Genomic DNA, 25,121 nt, shown 5'->3' with positions numbered 1-25,121 from the left:
TTTTTTTTTCTTTTTTTTGGATATTTGATAATTCTAAAGATGAAATTTGTGATTAAGTTTTATTGGAATTTTTTATTTAATTTGATTTGTGATTTTTGTAAGTTAAGACTTTGTTATTGTTGTTATATGCAGGGGAGTTCAAAGTAAAGAGGAGTATGCACATATTAGGCTTATGTATCACAATCTGATTGTTTATATATTTTGTATGATTTTTAATTGGACTATCTACTAAATCTTTTGTATGTAAATAGTACTATATAAAATTTTATACGGTTTTCAATCCCGCAGCATCACGCGGGAGCATTGTTTGCTAGTATTATCTTATTTATTATATGCATTATATTACTAACTAAATAGCGAATTTTAAATAAAAATGAGATTAAATAGACTACTATTATGGTAGTGTGTGTGTGAAATTTTTTATTTTTGTTTTTTAAATTAAAGGAGGGAGAGGAAGAGAGTGAGAGGAAACATGATAGTGAGAAGAGAGGTAGAGAGGGAGAGAGGTTTTTTTTAAAAATTTTTAAATTTTTAAATTAGAGATGTTGAAATTACATATAGGTGATGTTTAAACAAAAAACAGCTGCCCTTAATTTTTTTGTTGTGATCGAAGAATAAATAGTATTTTCATCCTCTTTTAATTGACAAAGAGAGTTACATTAATATTTAGTTTAGATATAAATACTTAATTAAATAGCGGATTTTAAACAAAACAAGATTAAATAGACTACTATTATTAATATAATGCAATATATAAATATATAATGGTATAATCGGGAAAACCGTTATCCGATGAAAAATTCATTATCTGACGTGTTCGGTTACCCAAAAAATACATTTAGAGGTTCCATGGTTTTGAGTTTGATGAAAATAAACGAGTTCGCATATAGGGATATTATATTCGAACCCGATCTGCCCCCATTGTTATCTCTAACCGGATAATATCTTTATGGATAACAACTTGTTTTGTCAATTCCAAATTTCAATCCATCCATCCTGTCGACGATTTGTTGGTTGCTGGTTGTCGACCTCTAGTACAATGAAAGAAACACTACAGAGCCCAGAGGCATATCAGTAAGGAGAATCTTGAGTGAACACTTTGATATGTACGATAACTTAATGTTATAACACGTTATTGATTATTGATATATGTTGTTTATACTATTAGTATTATCGATTCTTTGATTACATACATGTTAATATTTTTATTAATAAAAGTGTAGGTGTAAGTAAATGATAATATGGCAACATTTTATTTGATGGTCAAATAAGACATATGGTCAGACTGTCTGAACCAAAATTTTCTTTTAAATGTAAACATATATCATTGAGGTCAAAAGAATTATGGGAAGATTTTTCACGTTGTATGGCCAACCTTAATGTCGATCAATAAGATTACCTATTGTGATATAGTGCACTTTTGAGGACCATTTGGTGAGCGTAAGAGCAATGTTGGGGGGGGGGGGGGGGGGGGGGGGGGGTTGATAACAATTGGTCAACTGGTCTTCCACTTTTGTTTCTTTCTTGAGCATGTGCAATTTGATCAACATTGATGTTAGATACCAAAGACAAACCAAAGCACATGATATCTTTTTAAAACTTCGACAGAATAACTATAACTGAGCTAGCTAGACAAGCACTACATAAAGTACGTGGCGTTCTCAGTGACTTGATCGTGATTCCAGTTACAAGGTGATTGATGACACAGTCTGCATAATGTTCATGGATCATGTATATTATGTACTTTTTTTATGTAGATTCTCATGATATGAAACAGATAAACTAACACAATATATCCTATAAAACAATATGTAAATTTTTTGTGAGAACAATTACATGGCGAGACGATTTTGATTTTGCTTATTAGATTTGTACATGTGACATTAGAATGACGATATAAAGAATAAATAATTTGGATCATGACCGAAGACATTGTGGAGTAGACCTAAATGAATGATTAGTGTCTTATTAACTTATTAACTGCTTAGCACTCGAACACTATCAATATATATGTGTGTGTATGTGTATATATAAATACATATATATGTGATGATCCTAGTCGTTACGTGAATATGCAGTTTTATATATGTAAATCAAGTTCCTAATAAATCATGCATGAACATGTTTAATATACAGTCATGATTGGCCTGCGGCCTGCTTGATTCGCAGAACATGCATGTGTGGTACATATGATTTCGTAGATTGTATTTAAATGCTATTGATTACGTATGGTTATCAATAAAAGGAACAAAGATATCAAATGTACAAATAGAAATAACTTGCAGATACTCCAGGTTGTCTGGACGTGCATGAGGAAAGAGCTCGAGGGAGTGTGCATGGATTGCTGATTCCATGCGTGGAATGTGCAGTGCAGCCACCTTCCATGAGTTGAGCTCACGTACGTGTGGTCCCTCACCTTCACTCTGCCTTTTAGGCAAAATGTGTGGAGCTAAAGCTTAATGTATATATATAAATGATATTGCAGACCTCCCTTCCTCTCCTTTTCAGTACTCATGGTGCATATTCTCTGACTTATCTATCTGCCTCCTCATAAATCTCAAGAGGTAACGTGTATATAATACATCACACATATCATCTTTTTTTTAAGTTTATGTTTCAAATGAATTGAAAGGAAAAAGTACTGGGATAAAAAGTTTCTGAAATAGGCTAATGTTCTAGTTCTTTTCTATTAGTGAACCGTCCTCGTGTGTATAAAGATTAGAGCATAATAATAGAACATGCGAGCGGATACACACACACACACATGACACACCTCATTGTTCACTCTGAATGTGATTAACAACTAATCTTTCATAATAAACATGTTATAATCTATACCATTCGTTTGTTAAATCACTTATTAAAAAAAACCAGTCAAATTAGAAATAATTTAGTTATCCATATTAGCAAACAAATAAACAATTTTGATAACAACTTAAGATCTTCGTAATGAACTATCTATTTTTTTTTTAATACATACTAAAACAAGAAAAACTTAGCAATTTCCTCTTCTTTTTTTTTCTTTCAGTTTTGATGCCATATTTAAATTGTTGATTGAGATTAAAAGGGATTGTTTGGTTCACATAGTTTGGAGATTATGAAGTGATATGTTTTCAAACTAAAAGTTTTAGGAAGATGGATTCAAACTTGAGACCTCTTTCAATATTGAGAAGAGAAGTTTTAAAACTCAAACTTAAATTTGGTAAATGCATGATAAAGTGGAGTGATGTTGGACAAAGACATTAATGACGCGTGTGTGTACACGTACACAAACGATACTATATTTCGAGCTAATAAGAATCTCTCACATACATGTTATCTCGTCTTATCACATTGTTGAGAGTACATTCCACATTGGATGCTCACATATTCCGCCATAGTAGATACTAGGGCTAGCTATTCACATGTTAGATCTAAGAGTCACACGTGCTCTCACATCACCCAATATAAAGCGAATACGTGGTACTCTCAGTCTCACATGCTAAGCCGTATTGGATGCTCACATTTTAACGTGTATCATGTCCATTTCTATTTTACTAGTCTATAAATAAGGAAGGGGCTTCAGTTTCACGAATTATATCCATCGTTTACTCTTTTTTATTCCAATGGTGATCGTTACCAGCAATAGGAAGCCTGGCTTTCCCAAGATAGGCATGGATGAGGACCAAGTCCCAACTCCCTCTTTCTATACAGAAAATGATGGGGACGACGATGATGACGACGACGACGGAGATGTGGCACCAGCAGCATAGTTACTAGTGTTGTGGATGGGGATCAGTGGCATAAGGTTTGATATACTTCATCAACTTGAGTCTTGAGCTGAAGAGAAAAATTTATAAATATAGTAAGAATATCTGTGGCTTGTATATTAAGCACCAGAGGTATCTGAGTTAGAAGTACTATTGGTTGTCCGTGGTGCTCTTCCCCTATATCATCCTAATCAAGGACAGCTTCTTCATTACTGATGTGATCATCATGTACGTACCGATGTAATATTGGCATATTGCACTTTTGTAATTTGTGATATCTACTTAATTATTATGAGTACCTAATAAGATCTCTCTCTCTCCTCCCCACACACCACCACCACCCCCCCCCCCCCCCCCCCCCGAAATAAGATCTCGATTTGCATTTCTTACATGGACTTGATTTTGCATGTAGTTAATAAAGATCTTGATGTATGTAAGCTCAATTCAACCCCATATCCATCACTTGAACTATACTTATAATGTAATAGATAGTGCTGATTTTCGATACATAGGATTTGATCAGAAACAAGCTTTTCTATTCTAATCCAAAAAATTTCGGAATAAAAATTGCTTTCCAATTTCGGAATATTTAGAGTATTAAGAGTTTTGAAAATCGGTATGATCTCAGAATTTTTGAAACATATTACAAAATTCCTACATTTTTCATGTTTTTCAAACTTAATTTTGTGGTCATGCAATCCAGTGTTTTCCCTTAATTTTTAGTACGTATTTTGTATATTTTTCATTACTAATTTGGCCTAATTGGATTATTAGTCCTTGTAGTAATAGGGTAGTTGAAAGATAGCCCATGTGGTAAAAAAAAAACTAGGATTTAAGCCCATGTGGTGAAGTTTGTTAGGATTTATGCCCAAAATTGAAAATTACGTCAACTTTTTATTAATTATTAGCACTTGAGCCACACATATTAGGCTAAAACAGAACTCTCCTTACACATATTAGGCTAAAACGAAACTCTCCGTTAATTGTTAACATGTGGGGCTGGCTCACGTGCTAATGTTTAACAGAAAGTTAACATAATTTATAATTTTGGACATAAATCCTAATAAACTTCACCATGGGGGCTTAAATCCTTTTCTTTTCTTTTCTTTTCTTTTTTTTTTTTTTTACCACAGGGGCTATCTTCTAATTATTATGTCACCACGAGAACTATTAATCCAATTAAGCCTATTAATTTTGTAGTATTTAAGTATGTTTATTTTATGAATATATATAACTAAGATAATGCTACGGAGATCAAACTTTTAAACCAAATTTGCAATTGAATAGGAACTAAGTACATTAATCAATACTTAAGTAATAATCCAATTATCAATAGCCATGTTATTTGATTTGCAAATTTGGTCTTCCTAGCATTACCATGGAACTATGTTTATGAGTGTATAAAACATAAATACATGTCTGTTTGTAATATACAGGTACAATAGTGCACACCTAAATTTATACTCGTCAAATTCTACTCTTTATTTTGTATATATATGTTTATGATTAAATATAAGAAATAAAAATTAAGGGGAATCCAAAATTAGTTACAAATGGACACGATAAAAATATAAAATTTGACTACAAGATACATACAACTAGTAAATAACTAAAATTAAAGGGAATCCAAAATTGGGGCTTAGTTTGAAATTTTCAGAATCACTAGCTAGATGCATTTTGATTCAATCTAATTTTTTTCGGAATGATTAGATTTAAGACTTTTTCGATTGAGAAATTACTCATGTCGAAGTCGGACTTTCCAAACCAAAATGGTCAACATTATAACAAAAGTTCAATGACTACTAAACCTTCTTATGAAAGAAAATTGAAACACAAAAATTTCAATCCATAAATTAGGTTTGTTAGGAACGTTTTCTATTAGTATATATGAAACTTCTCATAGGAGCAAGTGATCCTTTATTACAGTGATGAAAATGTGTTGAGCTCTTGCATGATGACGTGAATTCAAACCTCATCGGTTGCTAATCTAACAAAATCTATCGTTTAACAACAAAAAAAAAGGTCATTTTGGTTCCGATCCCTAATCAACCTAGTTGTTATAATGAAACCTTATTTGTTTAAATAGTTTGATCAAGGTCCCTAGCATCATTTAAGGGATTTAACTACTGCTTTTATGCATTCAATATCCCACAAATTATGAAATTTAAACAAATCCAAATAATATTGTTACAATAAAAATTACTTAAAAATTAATAATAGAGTAATTTGTTTGCACATAGTTCTAGCAAAAAAAAATTGTACCCACTTAGTTATTAATATAGTGCAAGAAATAACTATTGATATATTTTAAAACATAAAATAAACACATATAATTAGCATGGGTGCGTTCATAAAAAAATATTGGTACAAATTAAATTAAAAATATTGGTACATATTAAAATTCAAAACTAAGGGTACAAATTTAACAGAAAATATGGGTACATATTAAAATTCAAAATTATGGATAAAAATTAAAACTAAAAAGAATATTGGTATAAATTAAAAAAAAAATGATACAAATTATAAATAGAAATATATGAAAAAAAAAAACACTAAAAAGATTATATTTGAAAATGATTAATAAATTTTTATTTTTAAAGACATATAATGACTTGGAAATAATTTAATATTCAAATAATGACATAAAGAAAAGTCAAGGGACCTTGATGGAAAGGATCTGGTGATCCTTTTTCCTAGGGATCCTGGGGATCCTGGGGTTCCTGTGATTGTGACTGTTCATAGTATATCGTGCGGTCAGTTTTCTTTAGGTAGTTTTTATATTTAATTTTAAAATTTAAATTTAAAATGATTTCTGATTGCACGATATACAATGAACGATCACGATCACGGAATCCCCAGGAAAATGATCCGAAGAGGATCCTTGTCGGACCTTGATGACTAAAAATAAATAAGAAATAAGGTTTCACTTAATGAGAAGGAGAAATGAGGAATGGAAACTTAATTTATCCCAAAAAAAAAAAAAAAAAAATTCTCATAGTAGGATGTTTCTTCTTTCCAAGAGGATGAACATCGGGTCAAGAAAATCGTACTTACAATCAATTTTATACTACTTTAATCTCATTTATTGAAGGTATAAAGAAAAAAAATTATTTATTGGAAAGGTTGAGCCCTTGCATGACGGCGTGGGTTTAAACTTCGTCGATGGCTAATCTAACACCTAATCTAATAAGATTTATCGTTTGACAAAAAAAAAAAAAAGGTCTGATTTTTTTTTTTTGTTAATGAAAATATTGATTATTTAGGATATAAAATCACTCTTAGAGTGTAACATCCCGTCCCGAAACTAACGAGACGTACATTTAAAATGACAATTTTACCCCCTAGTTCGTTATTTTACGGGTAGTTTTGTGAAGTGTGGTGTTGTAGGACCACACACACACTCACACATCACCCTCACTTTCCCGGGATTCCCTCCCTCATTCCCTCACTCTGTCTCTTCTCTCTTCTCTCTTCTCTCTTCTCTCAGTCTCTCTCTCTCTCTCTCTTCCTCCCCGAGCCATTTTCTTCTTCTTCTTCCTCTACACACGGACACACATACAAACCTAATCAAATCTTCACCAAACAAGAAACCAAGACCACCATCGTGTTCGTGGAGCTGAGAGGAGTTCAAAGGTGCCATTTTCAGGTAAGGAAAACACCATTTTCACGTCGATATCACGAGGTCCGATTTGAACACTGTTCATGCAAACCTAAACTAGCTTGTTTTTGGAATTTCTAAGCTTGTAGTTGTGCTTGTGAGGTCCCAAGGAGCCTCGGAGTAGTTCGTTGGGTGAATTTGGACGTCGGGAAGGCTAGGTTCGAAGTTGGCCGAACTTTGAAGTCGTGGACAGGTATGATCTAGCAATTTTTAGGCCTTAAAACTAGTCTAACGTGATTCTACTAGTCCTAAGCTTCATTTTGGTATAAAGAACGTGAAAAATGGTTGAAAAACGAAGGAGAAAACAAAGTTAGAATTTTACCCAGTTTTCCGGCGCCGTCGCCGGCGCCGGCGTCTCGCCGGAGAAGAAAGGAGAATATTCCGTTAAGTCTAACGGAATATTCCTAACGGCAGTGACAGAATCCGGTTAGATTTGACGGAATATTCCGTCAGTTAACGGAATATTCCTGACGGCGTCAACTGACGCCGTCAGTGTGCAGTGCACGTGGGCCGCGCGTGGGGGCGCGTAGGTCCGTGCGTGTTCAGGCGCGTGGGGGCGCGTGCGTGGTCCAAAAATTTTTCTAAAAATATGGGCGTGATCCTGAGGTTGTGTAGGTCACGTTGGTATATTCATATGTCCAATTTGAGCAATGTATGAGAAGTTATTACGAGAAGTTGCTTAGGTGCTTTTAAATTAATGTTTTCGTAACTTTGTCGCGTATAGGTGATTCGTTTTCCGAGGACGAGCGTACGCACTCGAGGCAGGGGGGCTACGACCCTTCTAATTATCAGTGAGTGGGCTTTTGTTTTCCGTATATACCTATATACAGTTATATTCCCAGAAATTAAATAGAAAATGTTATTTGTTTTATGCCATGCATTATATGAATGTTGTTTACGCATCATTGCATGTATTATTGGTGATATACATACATATATACATGTGTATTTGGTGCGGTGGATGCACAGGTAAGTGCCAGGTAAGCGGTATTCAGGTGGTTATGCATTCCTGTTTATTATGCAATAGTAGTTTGAGATGCTTAGAGAGCTCATAATCTGCACCCCCGGTGTTAGTGCTCCCGTCCAGGGCCAGGGCACAGCCTTCACGTGTATGTTCACCAGCACCGCATGCTCGTCTTGGATCCAAGTTAGGTGCAAGCCTGTCGTAGAGATCACATTAGGTGGTTCCGACTTGTAGGTGACCCGCGATTTATCGCCAGCTTCACGTGATCGTAGCACTAGAGCATACATATATATTACACCCAGCTTGTCGTACAGACCACGTTAGGTGGTTCCGACTCGTGTGCAGATTCAGTGATTGAGTTGAGCGTGGAGCTCTAGGTGCAGCGGTACATGTCACGTTAGGTGACTCCCGGCTGCCAGTTTATATGTTGTTGATGTGATTTACGCTTGAGCATTTATATTTGATTATGAGATTCTGTCATGGCATATTCTCGAGCATAAATGGCATATCATGGAGCATGATTGACATACCTATAAATACGTATATATGTTCATTTTCTGGGAAGTATACAGGTTTTACGGCGAGGGGTTAGAATGTGTTTTGCTAAAGAGTTTTCAAAGAACTTTGTTTTTGCCCACTCACGCTTTTGTTTTTGCGCCCCTCCAGGTTCTAGTGGTCTAGAAGGTTCGGTGGTTTTCCCCAGAGGGCGTCCCGGCAATTTCTGACAGACACTCACCATTGTAGGGTCACCTTCGGGTGTACATATGTCGTATCTTTTCCTTTTGGACTGTTGTAGACTTGCTCTGAATTGTGTCTCACATACACTAGTACTTTGTATGTTATTAGGTTTTTAATTATTCGTACTTTTATGTTACCTTCTTAATTAGCTTCCGCACGCGCACATGGTTACGTCACCTTCGTGTGACGGCCAGCACGCCCTGATCTCGGTCGGGGTGTGTCATAGAGCTTCAATTTCAGATTTAATTGTTTGGCTTCGTACCCAATATTTGAGACTTAAACCCTAAAATCCAATCACTTAACCGATATAATAGCTCGTTTGGAAATGTTTTTCAAATGATTGAAAACGCTTTTGGTAAAAGTAGTTTTGGGTTCCAAAAGCACTTGAAGTGTATTTTAGAAGAAACACCAGTTATGTGCTTCTTACAAACACCAGGATTCACTTACATTTTTACTAAGAATTAGTTCCAAAAACACTTTCATTAAAAGTATTTTCAATCATTTTAAAAGGAATTCCAAACATACAATAAGACTAGCATCTTAATTTAAAGCTATAACATGTATGGATGTTGATTCTACACCCTAAAACATAACAACGTTAATAAATAGGACCAAATCTGCATAGACGAGTTATTTTCCTTTTCTTTTAAAACGTAGCTAAGTCACTTGATGTAAAACTATATTCTAATGTGACTAGATTGGATGGCGCAAACTGTGGATTTCCCGTTTGCTGTGCCGTAGCTTTTCCGTTGTAGAAATTGATTAGAAATGAGATTTTTTCAGCAAGTTCCGTGTTCTATGACATGGAGGTATAGGCCCTCAGAGCGTGGATGGACTGTTGATTCCACGTATGGAATGTGTAGTGCAGACACTTGCCATGAGCTTAGCCAACGTGTAAAAACCAACATCCCACTATGACAAATGAATGGAGGGAGCCCAACCATGTCATCACTCAAGATCAGAAAAAACTAAAGGGATAGCAGAACGCACCATAAGAAAATATCAGGTCTCTGTCAGAGAGATATGGTATTATTCCTTTGTTTCCTTATTATAAATATACAAGCAGAGATGTATACTTTATACTATACTACTGCAGTCTCCAGCATAAAATATAAAGGTCTACCTGCAGTACATGACTTATTTAGTTTCTTGGTCATTTTCTTGGGTAAGCAGTTCCATTGTTGGTCATTAAGCGATTTAATATTTATTTATAAACACAGACACACACATATATAAATATATATCATTTGCTATGGAGACTTGGAATTCTTCCAAGTTGGTTGTTGAGGAGGACCTGATGAAGACTCAGCTCTATGTTCACAAAAAATATAATTAGGATGATTACGACGACGACGACGACGACGATGATGATGCAGGCGCTGTTGCCCCGGCCGCATAGTTAAATGTATGCATTGAGACAGCTTGAGGCACTTCCTCAAGATTGTGAGCTTGGCAACTATGGGGTACAGGATGGTGTGGTACTTCTACTTTTCTCAACAGGTGGTTGAGCAATGCTGGGTTTTGGCAAATGGTCCGTGCCAGTTCTCAAAGATATATCGTTTTTGTTTGATTGGGAAGGTTTCATATATATAGTATTGCAACAAACATTCAATAGAAAAAAGTATATAGATTACGTCTGCTTGATCTTGCTTTTCCCTGTGACTTAATCTATGATCTGGAGTCGTTACAAAAAAAAAAAAAAAAAAAAAAAAAAAAAAAAAATTATCACCATTTTTCAGTTGTAATGTACAAAGGCAAATGAGCTTTAATATCTTTCGTCATTTAAATGGGGACGCCAGACGCGTATTAATGTATGGTATACTGTTGGAAAGCTCATGCGACACAAAATCTTATTAGCACAAAACCACAAGATACCGTACCAAAAGCATCAAAATAGGCATGAAAATCTATGCAAAAACCTAGTTTTCTCAACCTTGCTAGGGTTTTCAAAAGCATCAGAACAGGCATGAAAATCTATGCAAAAACCCAGTTTTCTCAACTTTGCTAGGGTTTTCAGTTTTGTCCCAGACTAGCTTGTTCAGTTCAGATATAGCATGAAAGATCATTACCTAATTTAAAGGATAAGTGCAGAGGCTTATATGCTTGGATATGTTAATTTTTATTTCTTCTAAACTTTGCGAGCGATGGATTCAAACTTGATTGTACAAAGAAAGTACAATAGTTTTTGCGGTCTAAAATTTCAGGAAGATTTTTGGGCGGTGTGGAGTATCTCTGATCTGTTTCCATTCTCTTCTGCATGGAATGGGCCTCGCATAATCACATCTTCCTAGTTTTTCTTTCCAATTTTCTCGTGGAGTTGGCTCAATAATTCTTTGGGCACCTTGAAAATCTTTTAGTGGTTTATGGGCTTGAATTGAGGAGCCTACAGGCTGAAGGGCCCAATTGGTATTCCAAATGGTGTGGGTAAATAAGAGATAATTCAGGACTAATGGATTTGGGCTATAAATAAAATTTGCATTTCGAAACATATTTTTAATACAATAAATTTATACTAAAAAAAAAGATAATAAATTAGTGTTGAACTTGCTATCCACGATATTTAAATCTAAAATCCGTTACTTATAAGTGGAGGAATACGACTAAATCATAATACTAAGTAGCAAGAATACACTACAAAACATTAGAGAAATTTAAAATACGTTTTTAACTAAGGCATTACTAAACGTTGGGATGCTCTATCTAATGTTGAATTGCTTTTCTAACCAAGGACATGTTACTAGTGGATTTAGGCTACATGCATCGGCCACACCTCCGTTTGCCAGAAATCGAGCACAAGAGCGATGGGCCGCCCTTCTAGTCCATCGGAAAACTAGCAAGTTTGCTCCCTATTGCTGGGCAGGTTGCATAGCCTTTTTCAAAAAAAAAAAATAATAATCAGGCCAAAACGACATCGTTTTGAACTTGGGAAAATTTGAAATGCAAAACATTAAGATCCTCTGTCTAATGTTGTATTTCATATGTAATCAAAGACTATTTGAGTTTGCATCTACAAGGGCTAAAAGGGTTATCTGTTTAAATATACTTTTTTTGCCCTTTAATTTTTGTTTAAAAGCGCTTTCACTAAAATTTGCTAGTAGAAGCATGTCAAATTAATTAAAAGCATGTGCTTCTTTCATAAAGCATGTCTAACATATAAACACCTAGACTTTTCTGTCAAACATAACCAGAAATGTTAATAATCTCAAGCGCTATTTTGTAACGACCCGTCTCCAAATATTACGGTTTTTATAATTTTTAAATGTGAAATTACGAAAAATGCCCTTCGAGGCAAATGCGTTGACTTTTGTTGACCGTCTTGTCGTGTCATGTAAGATTTGTTCCTTGGAGTATTCTTGTAGTACTCAGCGTTACGGACGAGTGGGCATAAGCAGAATTGAATTTGGAGCTAAAATGATGATTTTACAGAACTACGAAGTTGAGGGCAAAATGGTCATTTGACCATCATCTCGAAGGCTCCAGATTTGCTGGAGTGGTGAGATGGTGCCACATGTGTGGCTAGGATGTAGAAATGAGAGAAGAAAGTAGGGGGGACGGCCAATTAGAGAGCAGAGAAAGAAAATAGGTGAGGAGCAGTCAACAACTTTTCACGGCTAGCCACCACTTGTAAACATCCTCACAGAATCCCTCCTGTGATTCCCACCCCAAACCCGATGAGTTTTGGCCACATTTGTGGTGCATAGTACCCACGGGTTCGAAAACTCTTTGTCGGCGATCTACCATTTCTAAAGCTTATTTCTTCCACCACTACCACTAAAGGACTTCCTTAAACCCCAGGAATAAGCCCTAAACAAGATGGGGGTGTCGGAGTTCGATTTGAGGACGAATAAATGAATACCCATTTCTAAGGTTCCGGCGAATCGAGGGTGATTTGAGGTGTTTTCTGGCCGAATTGGAGTTCGGCCCAGGTATGAAAGTTGTTCCTCTCATTGAGCTCTACTTTCCTATAAAAGTTTGGTAATTTTTAAAGTAAGTCGAAAAATTGGGTTTCCGTTCGCCAGAAACAACCACATGCGGTGGCGTATAGCCTTCAGGGTCACCGCCCTGTGGTGGTTCGTGCAGTAGCGCGTGGGGGGAAACTCGAGATCCCTCCTTAGGTTTTTCCACATGCTCAATCCGAATTCATCGTCTGTTTTCCCAAATTCTAACGTTTTAGCAGAGTTTTACTAAATGGTTCCTAATTCTGGTTAGGTGCATCGGTGGAAAGTGACTCAATCCTCGCTAGCTCGAGTGGTTCCCAGACAACAAAATATCTGTGAGTGGACCCCTTCTCCACTTGGATGGTTTTATAAAATGTTAGGTTTGCATGCATTGCATATTTTATGAAATTAGTAGGTTTTCTATTATGTCTTGTGAATTCTATATTCATGATTTTGAAATAATTATGATATATCGAAATTACGTTTTACTAAAGGATATAAATTATTGGATTCTCGTATATGAATTTTTATGGCTTTCGAATATGATTTATTTTACGGATTTATGATTGTGCGATATCATGGATTGATGAGATGAGACTTTGAGCTTTTGAGTTTCAGATTTGAGATGAGATTTTGAGATATGTTTTCGGTACTTATCTAATGGGTTATCATACAACACATCCACACAACAAGGGTATGTAGACGTCTATGGCCATATGACACAATTGAGGATATCCATGTATATATTTCTTCTCCGGCGTAACCTGGAGTCGTACAACTTCACCTTCGGGTGATGGGGCCTAATATATTTCTTCACTAGCGTAATCTAGTGTCGTACAGCTTCACCTTCGGATGATGGACATGTACTGCCTTTGGGTGAATGAGGAGTTCATGATATTGATTATATACCCCCAGCTTCACTAGCCGGGGGCTAGTGTTGGTGTGTGATGTTATATGTTTTTTCTCTGGCGTAACCCATAGTTGTACAACTTCACCTTCAGATGATGGGGCTTACCAGGTTTCTTCACTAGCGTAACCCAGTGTCATACATCTTTACCTTTGGGTGATGGACAGGTATTGTCTTCAGGCAACTATGATACCCCTATAGAGTACAATATTGATGAATTTATGGATTTACCTTCAGGAGATGATAACACTGTTATTGAGCATGGTTTTACTCGTACTTGTTTTACGAAGGATGTCGTGGCATGCTAGAGTTTTCTGAAAACTTACTATATGTAGTATTGTATATGTTTTCAAAACATGGGGTTAGTATGTTCATAAACGAAATGGTTTTTATTATTATTATTAGTACTATTATTATAAACTTTGGTCCACTCACTCTTTTGGTTTTGCACCCCCTCAGGATTTAGATTTAAGGCACACGATCCCGGCGTCAGGGCACATTCGCTCAAGCATCTTTAAGTCTCCTTTGTGTAGTACACATTCCTCGGTTCGTACCTTTCTATAATGCTTTTTTCACTTTATTCTTGGTTAGTTGTATACTTTGAACAAGTTCCTGCACTAGTATTTCTCTTTCTAATTACATATTTGATATGTATGCATGTTTTTAATGGCTTCATCACCCTTGGGTGTCGGTCAGCATGTGCCTACCTTGATATTTGGAGGGTATCAAGGTTGGGGCAAGTGACAACCCGTCCCGCCAATTTAATTCGGGAATTACATTTAGTGATAGGCCAAAAGTGTCGTTGTTACCTTTTATGTTAATAACCATTCTAACAATTCTCAATTGACAATTTTCCACTAAAATTTAATCTTGTTTATTTTATGGCTGCATCTAACTTCTCGTTAGACTTCCTACGTACCCTACGAAGGGATCAAGACATTCGTAGTTCACAATTTCCTTTTTAATCCAACTTTTATACCTGGGCGGAAGTCCAATTCGGCTTGGAAACATCTCAATTCTCCCTTGAATCGCTGGAAACCTTTGAATTGGGTGTTCTTGATTTGACTCTAAAACAAACTTCGATGCCTCGTCCAATGATTGGGCCTTGCTCCTGGGGTTGAGGGGAGTCTATTGGTGGTGGGGATTGATGATAGTCGTTGTCAAAATCACCAGAAAATGAAGAAAACCTCCTGGACAACCATGGGTTTATGGCTTCAATTTGTAAAATTGGGTAAGAAATTGAGAAATCCAACACCTCAGGAATGTTGGGCTCACCAAGAGCTTCCTATAGACACCATAATCACCTCCAACAGACATCAGACGGAGGAGATGGAACCGGGTCAATGAACTAGGTCGGGTGGAGAAACCACGTTGGCCGATTCTCTCATTCTCCCTTCCCTTTTTTCCCTCATTTCCTTTTCTTCCCATTGGTCCTCCCTTCTCCCCTCTTTCCAGATTGGTCACCCTTCCCCCTTCTTGTCAGATCCTGGCCCGGACCCCCACCACATCCCGGGCCCAACTCCACCGGAGCACGATGTTGTCCGCTTTGGGCCCCTACCACACCCTCACGGTTTTGTTTCTAGGAACTCACAAGAAAACTTCCCAGTGGGTCACCCCTCATGGAATTGCTCTCACGCGAACTCGCTTAACTTCGAAGTTCCGATGGAACCCGAAGCCAGTGAGTTCCCAAAAGGCCTAGTGCTAGATATAGATAGAAATATACATATAAGGCTTACAAGATCCACTTCTCTGGGTGATGTGGGATGTTACACTTCTTCTCTCCCGCATCTCTCATTTTCCTCATCTCTCACGTTGCCATTTGGCAGCTTCCAGACTCCTCTTCCTCTTCTTTTAAAAAAAAATATATATTCTAAAACCTCTAATTTCTTCATTTCAATTCCGATTCACAAATGGTTTTTGCCTACGCTTTCGTATGATTGAGCTCTATTCAAATACGTCCAGAAATACGATAAAATACATGAAGATAAAATATGTCCTTGTAAAATTACGTTTAGTCAACTAGGGCATTTTCATCTTTTCCACTTATCGATAAATTTTTTGACATAAATTATAATAAATTCTAGAAACAAAATTCTAAAATTTCTCTAATCAATTTTTTATAACCATAAATCTATTTATTCTCGATTTACTCCACATAATCATATATTTTAAATTTCCAGGGTATTACATTCGACCCCCATTGAAATAAATCTTGTCCCTGAGATTTCAATTACATAATAAGGATAAGGTATTTCAAACCAATCTGCAGTACCGTTAACATTGAACGAAATCAAGATCTTATTCTATGATTTCATTCATATCCTTACATGAACCAAACTAACCATATTAATCACATAGCCATATTCATCATTGGTAAAACAATGACCCCTATTATAATAAATCTCGTTCTCGAGATTTCCAACCATCGAATAACAAAAAGGGATTTAGAACTAATCCCACCGTTCTATTTATAGTGAATAAAATCATACCCTCAGTCTACGATTTTATTCAAGCGCAAAATAAGTAATTCAACTTATCAATTATCAAAATTTTCACTCATACACTCAGATTTCCAACCACATTAATTGGTGGAAAAAGAAAGTATCAAATTTCTAGCCACACACATTGGTAAATTAATATTCCAAACATCAAGCCATAATCCTCATTGGCTAAGTAAATACCAGATTATCAAACCACATCTACCATTAGCTAGATAAATACAAGCATAAGAACCACAATCATGGGTAAAACTACTTACCATCATTGGCTACACATAACTGTTACCTCGATCCTTCCTCAAAATTTTTGGCCACAATCGCTGGCGATACCAGACATCAGAAAATTTTGCCATATTCATTTTTATTTTTTTTAGCAAAACAATTATCATATATTCCCATCGTAGCCATCATCAGCCAAATAAATATCAGAATTTCAAGCCATAATCATTAGTGGCTAAGTAATATTATAATTTCAAGTCAAACCAGCAGAATTGGCAACCCAAATGTCAGAAATTCCAGCAAAAATCATTGGAACTTCTAATCACAATCACTGTATAAAAAAAATGAGGGATTTAAAACCAACCCCACAATTTCCTTTTATATTAAACGAACTCAAACTCTCATTCTATTATTCATGTCCACCAATAATTCAATAAATGAAGAAATCTCCATCGTTTTTCCACCATTCCAATGAACAATTCATAACTTTGATTTATGATTTCTTTCCCGTTCGATAAATTTCATCTTGATTTTCGTAAATATTAAAATTTTCAGCCATAGATATCATTGGCAAAACAATGATTTCATCATCTTTTTCTTTTATCCCAATACGTGACTAGCAACTGGAAAAGATTGTAATATACTTGGTCGATACACATCACATTGATAACTTATTCTCACATCCCACACATGGAGCTTTTCTCCCGAAAACACTGGGTCTTTGTGCCCATTCAATTATTTCTCCACATTTCGCCTAAATCAACATTCACGGGGCCACTTTGCCCAATCAAACATCCACGTGCCATTTTGTCCAATCAAACATTCCTCCCATTTCACGGGGCATCACGCCCAAATCGATATCCACGAGTCTTTTCGTCCAAATCAACATTCCTCAATTTCATAGGTATAATACGACTTTTCCATCTACTTGTCACAATTCCACAATCATCTTACATTCAAATTTTTCATAATGCATAACACAAAATCAACCCAATTCAAGATTAATCTGAAACTTTAAATCAAACATTCATTCTTAAAGTTACACATAAAATATGACATTTTAAAATCTTCTACTCCTACTCAATTCAATTCACTTCATAGTGATTCACAATATAGGCATTACACATAAATTCACCATTAGTCAAAGAACTTATGAAATAATACAATATCAATGCAATTCACAATTCACATCCATGAGCACCAATAATATCTCACATTGTAAGGTAAGATCATTCGCTCTGATACCATTTGTGAGAACCCGCCCCGCCAATTCGGAAATTACATTTAGTGATAGGCCAAAAGTGTCATTGTTACCTTTTATGTTAATAAACATTCTAACAATTCTCAATTGACGATTTTCCACTAAAATTTAATCTCGTTTATTTTATGGCTACATCTAACTTCTCGTTAGACTGCCTACGTACCCTACGAAGCGATCAAGCCATTCGTAGTTCACAATTTCCTTTTTAATCCATTTCTGATAATATCCAAATGATAGAGATATCCAACATTAGTTTTAATAATCGAAACACATCAATTGCATACTAGATACATATTTAGAATATCAAAATTTGTATAAAAAGGCAGCATCGGTCCACTGGCCACACGCCACCATAGGTGGCGGTTTCCGGCGAACAGAAACTCAGTTTTTCGATGAACTCCAAAAATTACCAAATTTTATAGGCAAATAGAGTTCAATGAGAGGAACAACTTTCATACCTAGGCCAAAGTCCAATTCGTCCTGGAAACACCTCAATTTGCCCTCAAACCGCGGGAATCCCTTGAATTAAGTGTTCTTGATTTGACTCCAAAACGAACTCTGATGCCTCATCCAATGATTGGGCCTTGCTCCTGGGGTTGAGGGGAGTCTATTAGTGGTAGGGATCAATGATAATCGTTGTCGGAATCACCAGAAAATGAAGAGAATCGCCATGACAACCGTGGGTTTGTGGCTTCGATTTGTAAAATTGGGTAAGAAATTGAGAAATCCAACACCTCAGGGATGTTAAGCTCGCCGAGAGCTTCCCATAGACACCAGAATCACCTCCAACAAACATCGAACGAATGAGATAGGACCGGGTCAAGGAACCGGGTTGGGTAGAGAAACCAGGTTGGCTGGTTCTCACCTTCTCCCTTTCCTCATTTCCCTCATTTCCTTTTCTTCACATTGGTCCTCCCCTCTCCCCCCCTTTCCAGATTGGTCACCCTTCCCCCTTCTTCTCTCCCGCATCTCTCCTTTTCCTTCTCTCTCATGCTGTCATCTAGCAGCTTCCAGACTTATCTTCCTCTTCTTCTTCTTCTTCTTTTTTTTTTTAAATATTTTTTTTTCTAAAACCTCTAATTTCTTCGTTTCAATTCCGATTCACAAATGGTTTTCGCCTATGCTTTCATAGGATCAAGCTCTATCCAAATACGTCAAGAAATACGATAAAATACATGAGGATAAAATATGTCCTCGTCAAATTACGTTTAGTCAACTAGGGTATTTTCGTCTTTTCCACTTATCAATAAATTTTTCGACGTAAGTTATAATAAATTCCGGAAACAAAATTCTAAAATTTCTCTAATCAAATTTTTATAACCATAAATCTATTTATTCTCGATTTACTCCACATAATCATATATTTTAAATTTTCAGGGTATTACAGGGCGTATCAAGATATTTCTTATTTTCTTTAATGTTGTACATTATATTTTGTTTCTCGTTTTAAGAACTAACGACATTTTATGTATTTGATTAACCAAGTAAAATTCATGAATCGACTTATTTTTCTCACAAATAGATTGTACATTGTTCAATGTACTACATTATTCTATTTTATGAACATTTAGCCAAGCAAAAATTCTCTTTAAATAAACAAAAGTTATAGCAACACAATACATAATATATACAATAATGGCTTCCCATCTCAAAGATGTAAAGAATCAACAATGACGAATAAAAAACGTAAAGTATTGTGCGAGTACATTACAAATAACCAAGTAGCCCTAAAAAAACTATTGTAACAATGAGTTATTAATTTATATATTAAGTGAGACCTATATGAATTTTTTATAATGTATTATCTTAAAATTTTAGCCATTTATTAATTTAACACGTTATCTTTAAGTTGAAACCAGTCATATATATTACTTAACCGAGGTTATTTATCCAAGTTCTACCGTAGTTTGGAATCTCTCATCCAAAATCCAAACACACAAAGGGATGTTGCAGCATTGCAACTGAGTCTAACTGTTGATCGTGAACTAGGATTCTCTTCCCTCATCTTTTCCTCACCTTCCATCCCCTTCTCTCACATTTTTTATTTTGCCTTTCTCTTTCTATAAAAAATTAAAATAAGATGTTAACGTGACTTAACCATGATTGTTCAAATAAGAAGGAAGGGAAGGAGATGAAAAAAAAGAGGAGAGAATCCTACTCCGTTGATCATAACTTGCTTATGGATCAAACAGTACTGAATCTTGTAGTTCACACAGGTACCGTTTGGTACGTGGGACGGGACGGAACAGAGTGAGACAAGGCGTTCCATCCCACGTTTGGTGCGCCTAAAACGGGTGGAACGAGCTGTTCCACGGGATGAGTTTTGGGTGAATTTTCGTTCCACCTCACCCCCCTGGAACGACTCGTTCCACATCCGTGGAACACAAAATTATAACCTCTTCGTCTCCTTCTTCTTCCTCCTTGTTTCCATCCGAGGGCATCTTTGCTCCCACTCCGTTCCGTTCCGTCCTGTCACGTCCCATTTCGTTCCGTCCCGTCCCGTCTGCATATCAAACGATACCACAGAGAATCCTGACCCAAGTTGTCTTCTTTTGGCCAGGCGGTCGACAAAGTTGTCAAAAATTTAGGACCCGGCTTCTCTGCCCTCCCAGTTCCCATACACTCTCATCCCCTCCTATTTTGTACGTTCACGGTTAAGTCACGTCAACATTTTATATTTAATTTTTATAGAGATAATAAGACAAAAAATAGTGATATAAAATATTGACATGATTTAACCGTGACCGCACAAATAGAAAAGAATAAGAGTGTATAGGAATTGAGAGGGCAGAGAAACCAGGTCCAAAAATTTAAGCAGATCTCAGTTAAAGTTATCACTTCACTTGATAGTCGCGCTGGGACTGATGGCTCATGCAATTCCAGCCGTCCTTTTTTCGTGTGAAAAATCAACACGAACGTGTACATTGTGAGGACCAAGTCTCTCTTCACTATTCCCACCCCACAACATTCACCTGTCCCAACTCTTCAATCGTCAATTCTTCACCCAACAACACAAACTACTTCTGTCACAACTTATTAATTTCCCACAAATCTTTGCCTCCGACCCTCCAAGTTGCTCTGGAGTTTGGAGTTCTTAAATTTCAGAAACCTCACTTTCAGATTACTCTTTTTTCCACTTTCTGGGAAATTTGACTTGTTTGTAATCATAAATTTGTTCGAATTCGAAAACCCATTTGTTGTTTTAGATTGGTTTTGTGTTTCTTCAATTGGGTAGTTCCTGGGAAACATGGCTATGCATGTTAGCAGTGCATGTTTTTCTGCTTTGAGTGAGAGGAGAGTTCCTAGGGTTAGAGCTGTTGCTTCTGAGAGTGTGACCACAGAGGATGATAAGGTGCAATTGGGTGGCTCTGATTTGAAGGTGACAAGGCTTGGGATTGGAGCTTGGTCATGGGGTGACACCAGTTATTGGAATAACTTCCAATGGGATGGTAAGTTGCTGAAATTCCACTTAAACATTACTGAAATTATTAAATAACTGAAAATTCGTTTTCAAATTGGTGCTTTATCATGTTACTAGATATTATTAATTCTTATTAAAATATATTTTGAAAAATAGTGAACGTAACCAGCCACCGTCTTTGTTTTTTTTTGTTTTTATTGTTTTTTATTTTTTGAAATCTCAACGGTGGAAGAGTAATTTGGGTATTATAAAAGCTTCACGTTTTTGGTATTTCTTTATATTTATTCTTTATATATATATATATAATTGTGGCTGTACTAGTTGCAGATGAGTTTTGCTGAAATTTTGTGCCTTTATTGTCTTTGTACATTAACTTTTAGCATCCCAGAAGTGGGTGTACGGTGTAACCATGTAGGCTAGTGTGGATGTGTTCCCTCTATGCATACGAGTTTAGATTAGTTTAAAGTAAAATATCACTTGAATAAAAAAAAAAACTTTTAGCATATGAATGAGTGTCTTTAATTTAGCTTCACTCTTTGCACCTTCAATAACAATGTGAAGTGTGAGCCATCATGGCTTTAGATTGAACGTGAGAAGTGAGTTGTATTTGCATGGTTCATCTTTATGCTAAAGCAATGGAAACTTTTGCTGGTGGATTGATGGGGTTTTAGGTTTGGCCATAAAATCCAAATAGTTGTATGAATTATTGTATGATTTGTATCCATTAAAGCAGTTTTCTTTTTTAGATTGGTTTCAATATTTATAAGGGGAAATTAGAAATTACTCAAATGTGTTTATGATGGCAATATGCTTGGAGAAAACCGCAGACAGGAAAATGAAAGCGGCTAAAGCGGCTTTCGATGTCAGTGTTGATGGCGGAATAACCTTCTTTGATACTGCTGAAGTGTACGGCTCCAGGGTGAGAAAAGCGTCTTATAGTTCTTCTGTTCCTCTCAAATACATTTCCCTAAACTTTGTTGCAAATCCATCGTTATCTATTCTCGCAGGCTTCTTTTGGTGCTGTAAATTCTGAAACTCTACTAGGAAGGTACATTGTAGGAATCTTCCGTAGTGGATCATTCAAATTTCAAGTCAACAGAGAGTACAGATAATCACGTCGGTTTCTGTATTTTGAGAATATTAGTAGACAACTGATTCCGAATTTTGCACAGATTTATCAAGGAAAGGAAACAAAAGGATCCAGGAGTAGAAGTTGTTGTTGCGACCAAATTTGCAGCTTTGCCGTGGAGGCTGGGCCGTCAAAGTGTCCTGGCCGCCCTTAAGGATTCCCTCAATCGCCTTGAACTTTCTTCGGTAGAACTGTATCAACTCCATTGGTATGTCCCTTATGAGGCTTTGCTCTTTGTGTAAATACTTGTTTGTGCTAAGGTAACTGCAAAATCTGATCAAGTGTTTGTGTTATTTTTCAGGCCTGGAATATGGGGAAATAAAGGTTGTTCATAAGCAACTCCATTTTTTCATTAAATAAATCTGTCTATCTAATATAATTAGGAGGTTATAACCGTTACGTATAATATTTTAATTTTGTTTCTGAAGAGGCTTATTTGGAAAATTAATTCAGGGTATCTCGATGGTCTTGGAGATGCTGTTGAGCAGGGCCTTGTGAAGGCCGTCGGTGTTTCCAACTACAGCGGTAGAAATCAGTATCTTTATCTATTTATATTGTTGGTTAAAATTAGCAGTTCAAACCATTTCTATCATAGATGCTCTTAACCAGAACATGATGCATAAAGTTCGTCATTTCAGAAAAGCGATTGCGTGAGGCACACACGAAACTGCAAAAGAGAGGTATCCCACTAGCATCAAATCAAGTGAATTACAGCCTCATATACAGGGCACCAGAGGAGAACGGAGTTAAGTCTACCTGTGATGAACTTGGGATCACTTTGATTGCCTATTCGCCTATTGCTCAAGGTGAAGTTGGAACCTTGTGTTTTCTTACCATATTCGCATCGTCACTCATATATGTTAGCTTATGAATTAACAAAAGAATTTCTAGAAGATATAATATCTTCTTATTTTACAGTATTCAAGACCTCTCTGCGTGAACTTAATCCTTGGTATCACCTTCCAACTATATGCCAAAATGAAACAGTGAAGCACATAACATTCTGTATATCTTGCGCATTAATGTGCTTTATCTTTTCAACATCTTGCTTGTATTTTTCTTTTTGTTGAATTCAACTGTTGTTGGATAGTTGGCGAATGGCGGTCTTGCATGGTAAAGTTTTAAGGTGAAATATCTTAGCAATAGGAGGTGTTGTCTATTTGTTGTTCTACACTTGCCCTCATATTTTCACCGAACCAATAAATACCTTACAAAAAATTCCGAACATCTTTTTTTGGTTAAGAAATTAGACAGTTTTTAACGATACAAAAGGGATGTAGTTATTCTAAAACAAACAAAAAAAATAGGGATTCTTGATAAAAATGTCTGTTCAGATATTATATTAGTACTTGTAATCTCTTCACAACCCCCGTTACAACGAATATGGCCTTTAAACGCAGATCTTACTAGATTGGTTGTCACAGCAGTCGCGTTTTGTCTGTCTGATCCAGGGGTGAAGGAGATGAGAAGATTGACATTTCTACTATTTATACATATGCAGGTGCTCTTACAGGAAAGTATACACCTGAAAATCCCCCAAGTGGCCCCCGAGGACAGATTTATACTCCTGAATTTCTTACAAAGGTCATAGTCAATACCATGAATGCCGCTACACATTAAGTTCCAATTTTTTTTTGCTAAAATAATGCTGTTATCTGCAGCTCCAACCTCTGCTGAACCGGATCAAGGAAATAGGAGAAAAGTACAGTAAAACAAACACACAGGTTTGTTGCTCTTTAAATTTAACTAGCTTTTATCTTTTTCAATTAGAAGCCCTAAAGTTTTCATTTCTGTGTGAAGCATGGCTGAAAAATTATCCCCAAAAGATCTGTATTTTAGTAGTTAATTCATTTTCGACCCTTGAACACGAGTGTCAAACTCTTCATAGATACCGTTGCAACTTCCTGTTCATGCTGAAAGCAGCTCTTTGTTTCACTGTTTTATATACATGTGGTCCAACTCTTGGTAGTTTCATGTTCTCCATATAAGATCATAAAACCACGTTGATATATCAGGCAAGAATTCTGAAAGTGTAGAAATAGGTGTTGGGGTACTAAAATGTGTAAATATAGTTTGTTCTTGTTGCTGGGATTTAATGCGAGTCGGGTTCCTGTTAACAGGTAGTCCTAAACTGGCTGATAGCCCAGGACAACGTTGTGCCAATCCCGGGAGCCAAAAACGGAGAACAGGCTGCAGAATTTGCAGGTGCCCTTGGATGGAGGCTCAACAGTGAAGAAGTAACCGAATTGCGCGCTTTGGCTACAGAGATAAAACCTGTTACTGGTTTCCCTGTTGAAAAATTATAAATTCTTATACAAGCATCTAGGCTGTAAATTCTTCTATACAAGAAATATATATACACATCGTCACATCTAATGCAAGTTTGACATATCTAATTTAAGAGTGACTGCAGGCTGACCATTGATGTAACTAGTAATCTTAGTCATACACTCATTGTGGTCTTAGAACAAGATCATAAGTGTTTGTTCAGATGGACACGATCCGGGCGGAGAACTAACATCTAACGACAGTTCTCTGTTTTCCGTCTTCCGATCCAAGTAGTTATGACTTACAAGGAAGAAAATAATGTTGTTTAACTTAACAATAAGTTGAAACACTATCATATAAATACTTAGATA

At 36.2% G+C, this 25,121-nt stretch overlaps 1 protein-coding gene across 1 annotated transcript; it reads left to right on the top strand.

Annotated features, from left to right (window-relative positions):
• The first annotated feature begins 20,854 nt into the window (after positions 1–20,854).
• On the top strand, positions 20,855–24,889 carry LOC137739440 (uncharacterized oxidoreductase At1g06690, chloroplastic). Its single transcript, XM_068479005.1, has 10 exons — positions 20,855–21,381; positions 22,181–22,272; positions 22,361–22,401; positions 22,526–22,690; positions 22,784–22,806; positions 22,936–23,007; positions 23,121–23,288; positions 23,984–24,066; positions 24,144–24,206; positions 24,603–24,889. Exons 1-10 carry the CDS (start codon positions 21,180–21,182, stop codon positions 24,786–24,788), a joined length of 1,095 nt encoding a protein of 364 aa, XP_068335106.1. The 5' UTR covers positions 20,855–21,179; the 3' UTR covers positions 24,789–24,889.
• Positions 24,890–25,121: the final 232 nt, after the last annotated feature.

This window comes from Pyrus communis, chromosome 7 (genome assembly GCF_963583255.1).
Source record: "Pyrus communis chromosome 7, drPyrComm1.1, whole genome shotgun sequence".
Lineage (NCBI taxonomy): Eukaryota > Viridiplantae > Streptophyta > Magnoliopsida > Rosales > Rosaceae > Pyrus > Pyrus communis.
This window is presented reverse-complemented; position numbering and strand designations above follow the sequence as displayed.